Source organism: Rousettus aegyptiacus, unplaced genomic scaffold (assembly GCF_014176215.1).
Source record: "Rousettus aegyptiacus isolate mRouAeg1 unplaced genomic scaffold, mRouAeg1.p scaffold_m13_p_13, whole genome shotgun sequence".
NCBI classification, from domain to species: Eukaryota; Metazoa; Chordata; class Mammalia; order Chiroptera; family Pteropodidae; genus Rousettus; species Rousettus aegyptiacus.
Window position 1 is genome coordinate 72,136,255 of NW_023416288.1, and position 13,078 is coordinate 72,149,332.

The 13,078-nt window shown below is 35.7% G+C and overlaps 1 protein-coding gene and 1 non-coding gene across 3 annotated transcripts in view; one reads left to right on the forward strand and one right to left on the reverse strand.

The window, feature by feature from the left end:
- Window positions 1-3,724: 3,724 nt before the first annotated feature.
- TES (testin LIM domain protein) overlaps window positions 3,725-13,078 on the reverse strand; it is a 46,873-nt gene continuing 37,519 nt past the window's right edge. For both annotated transcript variants that reach the window (XM_016119322.2, XM_036231012.1), the window contains 5 exons: window positions 12,818-13,070; window positions 11,617-11,952; window positions 10,498-10,713; window positions 9,929-10,087; window positions 3,725-4,984 (listed from right to left, as the gene is read on the reverse strand). In XM_016119322.2, coding sequence (XP_015974808.1) covers window positions 4,796-4,984; window positions 9,929-10,087; window positions 10,498-10,713; window positions 11,617-11,952; window positions 12,818-13,070 — 1,153 coding nt within the window. In that variant the 3' untranslated portion in view covers window positions 3,725-4,795. The remainder of the gene's footprint in view (window positions 4,985-9,928; window positions 10,088-10,497; window positions 10,714-11,616; window positions 11,953-12,817; window positions 13,071-13,078) is intronic.
- LOC118610844 lies at window positions 7,994-8,112 on the forward strand. Its single transcript, XR_004954112.1, has one exon. It is a non-coding gene; the product is annotated as a 5S ribosomal RNA (ribosomal RNA).

The following is a 13,078-nucleotide window of genomic DNA, read 5'->3' on the forward strand; positions in this document are numbered from 1 at the left end:
GCCTTATTCAGGTGTTAATTCATTTTGTTATTCACCATTTTGAGACTCCTGGGAAAGATTTTTCTCCTTATTAGGAGATTAAAATGCCCTTTCCTCCTTCTCAGCTTAACGCTTTGAGTGCTGTTTTTGAAGGCATGGTGCTTAAATAAAAGGATAGATCTGAGAATGGAAGGAATCACATACAAGATGGCAGAGCAGAGAGATTAAAAAGAGCTTATTCTAAGCCCAATTCGTGCTGGCCTATGTCTTGTATTTAAGCCAGTCTTAGCTGTGCTTTTCATTACTTACAGTCAAAGGCATTCATAACTGATTGTGATCCTTCTCTCGCAAACTATCAAAACTAACCTTGGTATGTCTCTCAGTCCTGCTTATCCCAGGCATCTATCTGTATGTTTTGGTCTCATTTGGAAACTTGATATCCATTCTGCTTTGTAAATCCGTTAATCTGGTCGTCCTATACTCCCTAACTTTACCTCTGTGCCCTCTGAAATGCAACTTCTGTGAACTGTCAACTCCCTGCTACTGGCAAACTCTTCATCTCCTTGCTCTGATACCCAGTTATCTCTCAAGGTCTCTGTTTCTTCTATAGTACTCTGAATAGAGGCCAGTTATTTTTTCTCTCATATGGGCATTTCACAATGCCCATGGGGTAGGTGTCTTACTCATTCTCTATTGTTATTTCCACTAACTCCCGTATGTTTCCTAGCAATGAGCTCTTTGAAGTATAGTGAATGGCCTCAGATTTACTACTCATTTCAACTCTTAGTTCCCACTCTGTCAAACTCCAGGATACTCCTGCATTTTTTTTTTTTTTTTGGATAACCGATAGCCTCTGGCTCACTGTTCTCTCCACCATTTTCTGTTATTCTTGGCGACTTCAAAATTTTTATAGATGTCCATCCCATACTTGGGCCTATTATTTCCTAGACTCCCTGAATCCAACAATCTGGTTCTTCACCCTACTTAGCTGTAACTCTGAGGCGGCGAGAGAATCAATGGGACTTGGCTAGAAGGTTTCTAGACTCAAAACCAGCACTCCTCCTTTAAACTACTATGATGCTTCAGTAAGTATTTCTGGTGACATCAACTCTAATGTCTCTGTGTTTAATAATGGCTGACTCTAGTAAAGATAACTGGGTACAAGTTGTTTTCGTTTTTGTCTGAAGATCAAGATATCCTGGGTAGAAGAATCATTGAAGAAAAATCAATAGCAGCCTTCATAAATGTCAGCATGAAATGCCATTCAAAACAAGTATAAAGGGTTAATAATATCTTGTTTTGAGTGTTTCAAAATACATTATCAAATTAAATAGAAGCTACAATGATATGTTTCCCATGAAGAGACAAAATAATTAGCTAAAGCTATTTAAGCATCTAGTAAATACATTAAAAAAAAAAAGATTCTATTAAGCAAGAATGTGTTTCAGGTTGTATATTCAAAACACACCCATGCGCTCTAGCACAATGAGTCCTTTTCACATATGTGAGTATTCAGTATAATCACCAAAGTTGTCATTGAGTACTTAAATCAGGAGACGTCAGGGAGAGGCAGAAAGAATACAGTAACAGTTGGTGGTAAAGTGCTATTTTATGGAAACATTACTGGAGTCATGAGTTTTCCGAAGAAATAAGTGAACACCCAAAAGACAAGTTCAGATATGCCAGGGCATCTTGAAACAAAGGCTTAATACTGATCTCGGGTGGTAGTGTCTCTCTGGTAACCATGGTGAAGTTGGATGAGCTTAAACACTGCCTGTTGGAAATTCCTTAAGAATGAGTCAATAATGAATCTTTTGCCTTTGGTGAAATAGGGTTGAAATACTTCAAAGTCAGATTTGTAAATCTATGCTTGAAGACTTCAGAGTCATAGAAGTTTCGGCTTAAGTTGATTAAAAAAAAACAACTCTCAGCCCCTCATTTCCAAAAAAGTAAAAATAAAAAAAGATAGAGCAAATATGAAGGTGAGTTCTTGAGCAACTGGCATTTATTAATGGGATTAAATAACCCAAATCCACTGATTTCTCAAAACTATAACTGTATCCAAGGGTTACGGGCAAAATTCTGCTTAGGGATGAATAGGATATGAGCACATCTGTGAATGAGTTCATGATTAATCATTCTAATGTGGTCTGTTCCAATAAGATAATAAATATATCACCTCAATATACTTCAGCAACAAATGATGTGTCAAAATCTTTTGAACTTCCTGTGTCTCAGGAAAGAAGTATCTTCCCTCTTTTATTCTCATCTAAGCCCTCCTGTTCTCAGGTACCCACTGCTGTTTAGGGCATAGGAGGATCAGAAGTCATTATCATATTTTGTAATATCCAAGACAGTGGCTTCAGCAGACGGGAAAAACACATCTTTTCTTACTCTCTGTGGTGCCTTTACCATGTTTCATATTCTGGTATGCTCCTCCTCCCAATCTAGTCCCTTTCAGGGTGAGAGTCTCTCTACATCTTACTACACAGATGTAGTTGTTAAATGCTTACTATATTGAGTACAAAAGTGATAAGCTATATCTCTGAAAAACAGAACATAAACGGGTTAAGGATGAAGAGATTTCCATTTATTGACCAATAAGTAGAACAAGAGGTTATTCTTCATTATCCACTTTTGAAGAAAAAAATACATGAATCAAGATTAAAAACTTTTATTACTTCCCTGTCTTTTCCCTATTGCAGGGGAAGGATTTATTCTAGCAACCATCTTATTTTCTTATTACGTGTTTATAGAGCAAAGTAGTTGAAATATCTTTTTTTTTTTTTTTTTTACCTGATTAACAATTAAAAATGGCAGGGTACTTTGAAACCTCTCATACAGAGAGCTCATTCTCTTATATTACAAGACCAAACTAAAAATAGATCAGGATAAACAGTCAAACCTAGTGGTTCTGTATTTCCTAGGCAAAGTAGTTTTTTTCTTTTAGAAAATGCCTAACATCCATGCAATTAGCACCTCTGGTAGTAAGTTATGGCTTTGGTCAAATATCTTCAGCCTCTACATCCCCAAATCACTCTGAATCTACCTCAGCCCCAGAAGAATGGAGGCTAAACAGGCAGACACATGAGGAGCGGCCATGTCAGCAGACAGGGGAATTATTTCAATCTATTCTCACTTAGCCATGTCTGGGTGTGATAGTAGTGGTAGAATTTAGGGAGAAGCACTATCAGCCAAACAAGCAGAAACTGGAAAAAAAAAATCAAATTATTCTGGGTATGTGTCAGAGAAAACTGCTATTTCCACTATAATAAAATACTTCACACAGAAGGGAGAAAAGGAATATCTTCTGATTTGCTAATAGGAAGAATGAATCTACTATTCCACATTTGCTTCCTTTTCACAATAGGCTGCCATAAAAAAAATTCTTAGAATACCAAATAGAGTTGTAATTTAAGTATGAGTAATACCTGTTAGATTTATTTCAAGAGAATATAAACTTTTCCCAAACTTCAATTAAAATGCCACTTTCTTCCTCTGAAAGGGAAAAAAAAAAATCTCCCACATGACTTTAAAACTAACAACTTAAATGCTTTGATTTATTTTGAAGTTTCATAAAACTTATCTTTTCATCATAACAAAGCCTCGTTATTGTTGTCTTGTCAGAGAAGCCTTTTAGTTTCAGTAATTTTTAACCCTTGGCCACAGCGCCCCCTGCTGTAACAGCGCTTAATTGCAGAAGGATTTTTTTGCTCTCGAACGAAAAGTATATGAAAAACAAAGGTTCAGTTCTTAAAGTGAACGAGATTTTATTTTGAATAATAGTATACATATCATTCATTACACTTAATTTTCATAGTGCATAGTTTATGGAAGTATATAGTGGAAGTAAACATTAGGAATACCTAAGGATGGAAGTTATATAGGTGAAGAAGATATTCCATATACCTATGAACAGGCTTAGAAGCATCACAGGACAATATCCATTAGAAAAGAATAAAAACCATGCAAAAAAAATCTATCTGCACCATGCCAAGCAAGTGCAATCGATGCAAGTTATATTTTCTTGGCTACAAAAAGTATACATGTTCTTTGGATTGAAAACATTACATAAATGAGTGGTTTGGCTTTAATGTCCAAGCCAAAAATCTACAGAAGTAAAAAGTGTGGATGCCACATGTGACAATAAAATATTTAAGGCCACAGATAGAGGTCATCAGTTTATAAAGAGAATACTGAGAGGTAGGGCAAATAAAAAGAGAGAAATGCAATAAAGCCGCCTCTGCCTAAATTAGGAAATAGAGAATGCACAGGCATTAAAATAACAGCTCTCCATATTATGCTGCGTTTCTATTTCCCTGTCAAAAGAATTCACTGTGTATTGCTACAAAGTTCAGTGAATAAGATGAGGCAATAAATGTAGAGCCTTGACATTAGGGAAACTTTAATTGCCTTTTCATTTTACACTAGAGGGAAATAAGAATGCAGAACTAGAAATGCTCATCTTTCCATTCAGCACACCAACTTTCAAGTGTTTCAAATATATTTTTGCATATACACTTGGTTTGGCACAACGGGAACAGGAATATAAAAATTAATTAATCCCAAGCCTCCCACTCAAAGATTTTACATCTGGAAAGCTAAAGAAAGATAAAATTCTTTACCGTTTTTAAAATCAAATGCTTAAACCAGGTTTTAAATGTTGAGATGAAAAACAGCAAAGAAAGATGCTTAACAAAATCTTCTGGTTTCCTTTATAGTTTCTTTTTCCATTTATTTTTCCAATTTGCATTTTACAGTAGAAATGCATACCACTTGGGATACCTACGGCTCAACATGGCCTGGCGCTTTCCTCTTAAGACATCATCTTCTTACACTCCACTGAACAGAACACCATCCCCTCCACTGGCATGAACTTCTGCCCAATGAGACACTTGCTGCAGCAGGAGCACAGAAAGCACTCTGTGGATGCGTGCCAGCTGAAGTTGTTATAGGTCACTCTCTGCACTTCGGGATCAATGGCATTGTGGCATCCTTGACATACCTGTTAAGTTAATGATACAAATAAGAATGAGAGTGACCTTCTAGTTAATCTTTTTAGCCAACAACTGTTAATAGGGGTCTACATGCTGAGCACTGTGCGAAATAACAGGGGAAGGCCAAACAGGTGATTTGATGCTTGTAAGATATCCCTATAGTATTCAAAGGCAGAAAGTTTTGATGACAAGTTCCAAGGCAGTGTTTTGGTTCCAGCATATTCTATTAAATTACACAGGAGTAATTATATAAAGTTTATGATTTTTTGTATAACATGAAATTCTGAGGACATGGAACAAAAAGAATTCTCATTCATTGGTGGTGGGAATGCAAAATGGTGCAGCTGGTTTGGAAGAGAGTTTGGCAGTTTCTTACAAAAGTAAGCATACTCTTTATCACACCATCCAATAATCATGTTCTTTCGTATCTACCCAAAAGGAGTTGAAAACTTATGTCTACTCAAAATCCCGCACCTGGATGTTTATAGAATCTTTATTCATAATTGCTAAAACTTAAAAGCAACCAAGACGTCCTTCATATGTGAATATATAAACTGTGGTATATCCAGACAATGGAATATTAATCACTGCTAAAAAGAAATGAGCTATCGAGACATGGAAACACATGGAGGGAATTTAAATACAAATTACCAAGTGAAAGAACCCCATATGAAAAGGCTACATACTGAATGATTCCAACCGCGACATTCTAGCAAAGGGAAAACTATGAACACAATAAAAAGACCAGTGGTTGGCAGAGGTGGGGATGGGGTAGTGGGGAGGTGGGAGAGATGAATAGGCAGAGAACAGAGGACTTTTAGGGCAGTGAAAATACTCCATTTGAGAACATAGTGATGTGTATATATATCATCTGTCCATTCTATACAATGTCCAAACCCACAGAGTGTACAAAACCAAGAGCGAACCCTAAGGCCAATATGGGCTTTGGGTGATAATGATGTGTCAGTGTAGGTTCCACCTTGGTAAAAATGTGCCGTTCTGGTGAGTGACACTGATAACGGGTGAGGCTACGCATGCGCTGGGGGTGGGGAGCGGGTCTGTGGGAAATCCCTACCTTCCTTTCAATTTTGTTGTAAACCTAAAACTGCTCTAAAAAAAAAAAAAAAAAAAAAACTGCCATTAAGAAAAAGACTTTTCCTCACTCATTAAAGCTTTGAAGTGGTAATTTTATCAGTCTTAACCTATGACACATGAAATTAACACTTAATTTCTAGATAGTAGTAAGTGAAAATCATGTTAAAGTAATTAAGGACTCATTAAAAATACTGACAGTGAGAATAATTAGTTTGCACTAAAAATATAACTTGTAGTTAATTGGCTTCTGTTCTGTCATAAGTCAAAATTTATGTAAAATCTAATACTGAAGAATATTAATACTTACATTCTCTATACTATTCAGTATATATGTATGTTATGTACGAATACATATGACATACACACATCCATAATTTTCTTCTTTAGTTGAACACATATATGAAGAAAATAACCCTCAGAGAAGAAAGCAGTTAACTGAGACCTTCAAAACGTTGCATAGTCCATATACCTTGTTTATATATGTTTTGAATGAATGTAAAAGATTTTGTTTTAAATATTTTATAGTAAGTGAAGAAACCAACAAGATTGTCCAGTATCACATGCACGTGATTAAACTTCATCACACTCGGTCTCTTACTGTGATTGTCAGGAACTGCTGAGAGATGAGGTGAAGGTGGGCTGAGGTTAGTTAGCCTGAGCCTCCTTACTTGAAAAGGCTTCAAATGTGGCTGCTACTCAGTGGATAATTTGGTTTAGGGTATTGTTACAAATATCCATTTCAGGCCTGTAACACAATTTCCATACTTTTTAGAGTTACATGGCTTCTGATTGCAGATACTGTAGTTACTTAAGTCATACATCATGTCAACCCAATCTTCCCTGAGAAGCAAAGGAGATATTCTATTTGCATAATTAGTACACTATTCCTGAATACAACAAAAATGAGTGTTATAATTACAAACACACTCCTAATTTGTAGCTGTACCAGGCAAACAATTGTTCTTGCATATATTAATTTTTTATCATTATAATTCATTTAGAATGTTCTCCTTCATGGCTTTTTATATTTTACATTAATTTTTCAATATTTTTAAACTTGTTTGTATAAAATACAAACACATTCAACTTTTTATCCCCTTGCTTTTAGACCATTGTGTGCCTTCTTTGGCTCAGTCCTATAATCAGATTTGTGGATCTTATAATCTTTTAAAACACACATTTTCATTTGTAATTTATAAAAGAGATAACCATTGTTCAACTACATATAAAATTAGAAAAATTATTTAGGTAAAAACATAACCAATGAACACATTGAATGGTATTGGAATTTAGGGGTTTTGGTTTCGTAAAATTAATTTTATTAATAATTTGATTGCCATTCATTCCAATGTATGACATATAATCCTAGGTAAAAACCTACTGATCCCTTACACTTCATAAACCTGGAAGCTGCCCAGGCCTCCCTGAGGACCTGGGGATGACAGAACCCTTCAGGGAGACGACAGTGTGCTTCCTGTGTTCTTAAACCCCAACTATTTCAAAGTTCTTATTTCCCTGAAGCTCTCCTACTTCTTTTATTTTATTTGTTTACATAATGTGAAATAGCTAATAACACGTGCTGTCATGAGTTTTCTAGCAGCAAGGTCTCATGAAATCTTGTAGATGTGAATTCTGGGGTGGCCATTTGAAAATTAAATGTAGAGACGGTGTAGACGAACTTAATGCGTTTACCACTATCCTCCTCCCAGTTAGTTTTTTTTCTCAGAAATGCCTTGTAGCATTCTTTGCCATCACCTGGAGTTTGTTTAGGAAATAAAAATATATGTTCATTTTGATATTAGTTTGATATTAGGCAAAGAACAGCAGTACATCTTATACAACAGTAAACCTTTAAAAGAAATCATGCCCTATTATAAAGCTAAGTAGTTTATTAAAGATTCTCTCTTTTTTAAAAAAATTATGTCTACAGCCATGCCACCCTGAACAAGCCTGATCCCATCTGATCTCAGAAGCTAAGCAGGGTCAGGCCTGGTTAGTACTTGGATGGGAGACCACCTAGGAAGACCAGGTGCTGTAGGTGTAAAAAAATAAAAAATAAGGAATCGTAAACTGACAAAGTCCTTGCAATCTGTGAGGTCCACCAACGGTTGCCTCAGCTAAAAAAAATAAAAAATAAAAAAATTATAAATAAATAAGTCATATCTGTGGTTATAATCCTCTCCATTGATTAGATACAATGCAGATGCAATGTAACAGTTAAGTAAAATGGCTTCATCTATTTAAAGCTTTATTCAATAAATATTTATTACCTACTGTGTTATTATGGTATTGGAAAAAGAATAGAAACAAAGCAGACAAAAATATCTGCCCTCGTGAAGTTTACATTCTAGTCCTGAGACCAAGGTCACATACCCTACAATAAAATACACATTACGATAACCCTCTTCTACAGAGAAATTGTTGCAACATTCAGAGAAGCAGGTTTTTGGCTTTTTTTTTTTTTTTTTTTTTGGCTAAATTGTGTATCAGAGCACATGGTGATGGAGCATCTTTTCCTCAGGTATGAGGGTCCATGTTGACCCCTCCAAAATGAAAAATATCAGAACTCAAGTCAGTCATTTAAACATTTCCTAGGTACAGGCATTGAGGATCTTGAAGATATGGAAATAAAAAGGCAGGTTCTATCCTCTGGCTGCTGACTGTTTAATGGAGGAGAAAGATGAGTAATATTAACAATTGCACACTTGGGCAAGCACACACGCCGGGCCCCATGGGAAGAGAAAGGAATAGAGCTTGGGGTAGGGAATCAGGAAGGGTGTTCTGAAAAATGTGAAGCCTAAACTGAGTCCGGAGGAAAGTGTAGGCATAGTCAGGTAAAACAGGACTAGGAGGGTATATCAGACAAAGGTTTAAGCAGAAGACAAAGAGAAAAGTATAAACCAACAATACTGCTCACTTGTTGTAAAAATGTAGGATTTGGGTTGGATAACTAGTATAAGCAGGCAGCTAGATGAGCAAGAAGAGACTGGATCTATTAAGCAAAGACTTAAAGATCAGATTTGCATTTTAGAGTATCTTCCATCATTATGTAAGGTGGCTTTGAACATGATCAAGAATGGAAGTGGGAAGACCAAGTTTGAGGACATTGCAATAATACAAATAAGAAAAAATAAAGATCTAAAGTAGAACATCTATAATTGTGAGGATCTGAGATATATTGATGAAGCAAAGTTGATAGAAAATGATTAATAATCTCTGGGGACAATGGGTAAGGGCTGGAAATTGGCATTGACACCAAAACTTGTTACCTTATTTTCACAGTATCATACTCCTAGAATTACACAAAAATGCCATTTTATTTCTCAATCAGGAGTCTCTTCTACTTGATAGCTCAGGAGGATCTTTAACTAGTATCTGTTTTCCTGCATATAAAAAGTAAACACGTACCCTTTTAATATCTCCTGGCTTCAAGATTTACCATATACGGTCAACTTTTTAAATTTACCCTTTATCTAAATTATCTATTTCTTGGCCATCACACAATAGCAGCTCTGTGTAAGTAGGGTCAATTAAAGAAAAAAATATATAGATTCTCACATTAAATACTTAAATGTTTGGCCCATGCAAATAAATCATATATATTTATTTAATCCAACCCAATGGTAAATAGTAAATCATTAAGATTTACCAGATTTAAACAAAAACTTGCAAGTCAAATTTTGTTACTAAATAAATTTAATGAGTATTAATTGCTTTTGAATTATCTGGATATTAACACCCTATGGTAGGAATAACGTTTCCTATTTGAGAGTAGCACGTTCTGTTTCTCACTTAAATAAAGGCAGAGTCAAGTCACAAAGCCGAATGAGGCAACTGTATCCCAGAATGCTTCTTACCACAGCGTGATTCTTCACATAGCAGGGCTTGCACACAGGCTTGTCATTGACCATCACGTATATTTCCCCAGCTAGGATGTTGTCACAGTCAAAGCAGCAGAAGTGTTTCAGATGCCAATTTTGGTTTTCTGCCTGAGTATACTCATTGCTGAATATCAGCTGGGAAGAAGACAAAATTTAGATGAAGCATGAATTTTTCTTTTTGCTACAAATAACAAATAATCATTTTTTGCTTAGATAATAAGGGATTTAAATCCACAGTATATCAACTTACTTTCTTGAGTGAAGTTTGAAAATAACCTAAAGCTTGAACTTTGGTTATTATTTAATTTAGTCCAAATCAATCTTTTATGTTTCTGGACAATCTTTCATTAGGCGACACAATTAACATAGCTCTCAGAATGACTGAAAGTAAAAGTTTTTTCATTCAACCTCTTTGAATGTAAATAAAGCACCTGATGCTTGGTTAATTCATGTTACCTTCTCACTAAGGGTGGCCTTAGGACCATAAGGGGATTATACGGGGTTACAAAAATGAACGTGCATGCAGGTGGCCCCAGAGAATATACCTCATCACAGCCAGCACATCGGGGTTTCTCACTGTCACAGTAATGTCTGCCACAGTACAGCTTCCCATTCTTCCAGAAATAAATCATGTCAACCAGGAGTTCATGGCAGGTACTGCAGACGAAACAAGCTGGATGCCACAGTTTATCGTAGCCAGCCCTTTCAGCATAGATGGCCGGGTCACCTTCCTTCATGCTCAGTTTGCAGCAGTAACAAGACTAAAAGGGAAACCCCCCAAAACAATCTAGTCACCATAAGATGGACATTTCTCATCATCAGCTTTAAGAGAAATTCAGAGAAGCAAATGTCAACAGAAATAACTTCTACTGAAATTAGTAGGTTGTCCAAGTAGACAATTAAGGTTTTAGTATTTCTGTGAAACAGAATCTTTCAGGTGGTTCGAACATAATTCTTGCACCTTATCTGTAACAGAGTATTGTTTCCTGAATTAAAGTCACTTATGGAAAAAGACTAATATTATTTTTCACCTAAAATTTATGTAAGTGGATCTCTTAAAAATGATTACTTTGGAGCTTATTAGTACTTAAAAAAATTTTTTTTTCATTGGTTGCTGTGCTAAATGGATCTATAAGAAATATATTACATCACAGTAAGTTGAGTTATTTTTTGTTCACAAATGTCACAATTTTCTTCAAGGCATTAAAAGAGACTTTAATTTCCCTCTCTAGAAGAGATTTAAAAACCATGATTGAACATATATTCACATAAATTTAAGTTTAAATTTCAGACAAGGTCTCATAAGCGAAACTGAATTAACCTAACCACATATTATTTATGGGAGGAAATAAACAAATAACACCAAAAATAAACAGATTCTAGATTAGTAGTACACTATATTACAACATGGCACCAATGCTAGCCTTTATGTATACATAAAACTCAGTTATCCACGGCAACAAGTAATCAGAAAACTTAGCTTTAGGTACAGGTTTCAAACATGGCGATTCCCTAAAATCAGCTTAAAATGAATTTAAATTCAATTTACTTCCCTTACCTACTCCCTTTTGGAAACAGAGGAATGGCCCCAAAAAAGGTTGGAAGAAAGGAAAAGAACTTATAAAATACACCATTTGGGCCAACAGTGTGACCACTTTACTCACATACTGAGTTCTCTTGTGTTCAGCCGATTTGTCCTCCATGTCTCCCACCACTGCCGGGGTGCTTCTGTCCCCGCCAGGGACATACATTCTGTTGGGGCCTTGAGGGTTCATCTCATGGGGAAGTTTGACATCTCCTACTCCCAGAGCCTCACTCTTGTACTTCTTTACAAACTGCTCCATCTCTTTCACCTCTTTGGGAGACAACTCGTGGCACTTTGAAGGGTCCTGGTCATGTGCAGGGAGCTGCTTTGCCAACTGCTTCTTCCGGTACTGCGCCCCTTCCGAGCCTGCTACTGGCTGCTTCTCTTTGGGTAGCATCTGCATGTACTGCCTAGCCTAAAACACAAAGACCAGTGTTAACTGAGAGATGCCTTGGCCATCTAGGCAGGCAATAGTATTTAATAACATGCATCAGAAACAAGTTACTTAACAAAGAAGTTGGTCTTATCTATTACTAACAAATGATCATCATTTAAGCATCTTGAGATGTTAACGCATTAAGAAATGGTACACTAAATAGATTAAGTTCAGTAAAAATGAACACATTTTGCGTCATGAAACTAAACCCTTTTTTTTTCAATTTGTAAAAAGATTTGTGTTACTAATGTTTGTTTATACTAAATATACAAATGTACAATTGCAAAAGAAGACAAATTTTTAGGCAATATGTTTAGAATGGCCTATGGGTCAGCAGCATTTTCATTATAAATAATATCACAAGATTCATTTTAATGATTTAACCTTCTTTAAAAACTTTCACGTCTCATCTAGTTGTTATGAGAAGCGTGATATAAAAATGCATTTTTTTGGCCTTATACCATAAAAGAAATATAGTGCTGAACATTTTTTGAGTTTAAAAAATGACAAAAATTTTATTCTTTAGATATTGTTTACCATCTTAAGAGAAATATTCTCAAGAGTAAGCTGGAAGAATCACTAGATTTGTACAAAACATCTGTTTTTCATTTAAATGTTAAAAATTTCAGACCATTGTCTCAAAAAGGTTAATAAATTTGATAGAAAAATTCTATGAGGAATATATTCTTACTTTCAAAAGTCTGTAATGGGAATTGAAAATCAGAAGTAATGGGAACCCCAGAAAAACAATAAACTTAAGGTTGAATAGGTCACTAAAGGAACTGCCCTAAATAAGTAGTCCAGGAACTTTAATAAAGGGTCCTCCCTACCCCTTATTATTTACCAATGCCTGATTCTGGACAGGAGGAGCCCATTCATAGGTAACTGTATTGATAGAGACATTCTTCTTGGCAGCAACTGGATTGGTCAATATCATAACATTGCGTTTATACATGGGAATTCCATCCGATTTTAGCTTTGCAATCAGGGTGGTATACTTGGTGTCTTCAAAAAGTTTCCCCACTTTTCGATCCTCTTCATTGCTTAATAGGACATCATGTTCTTCTTGGCCACATTTGCAGTTACGACATATTTTTCTATAATT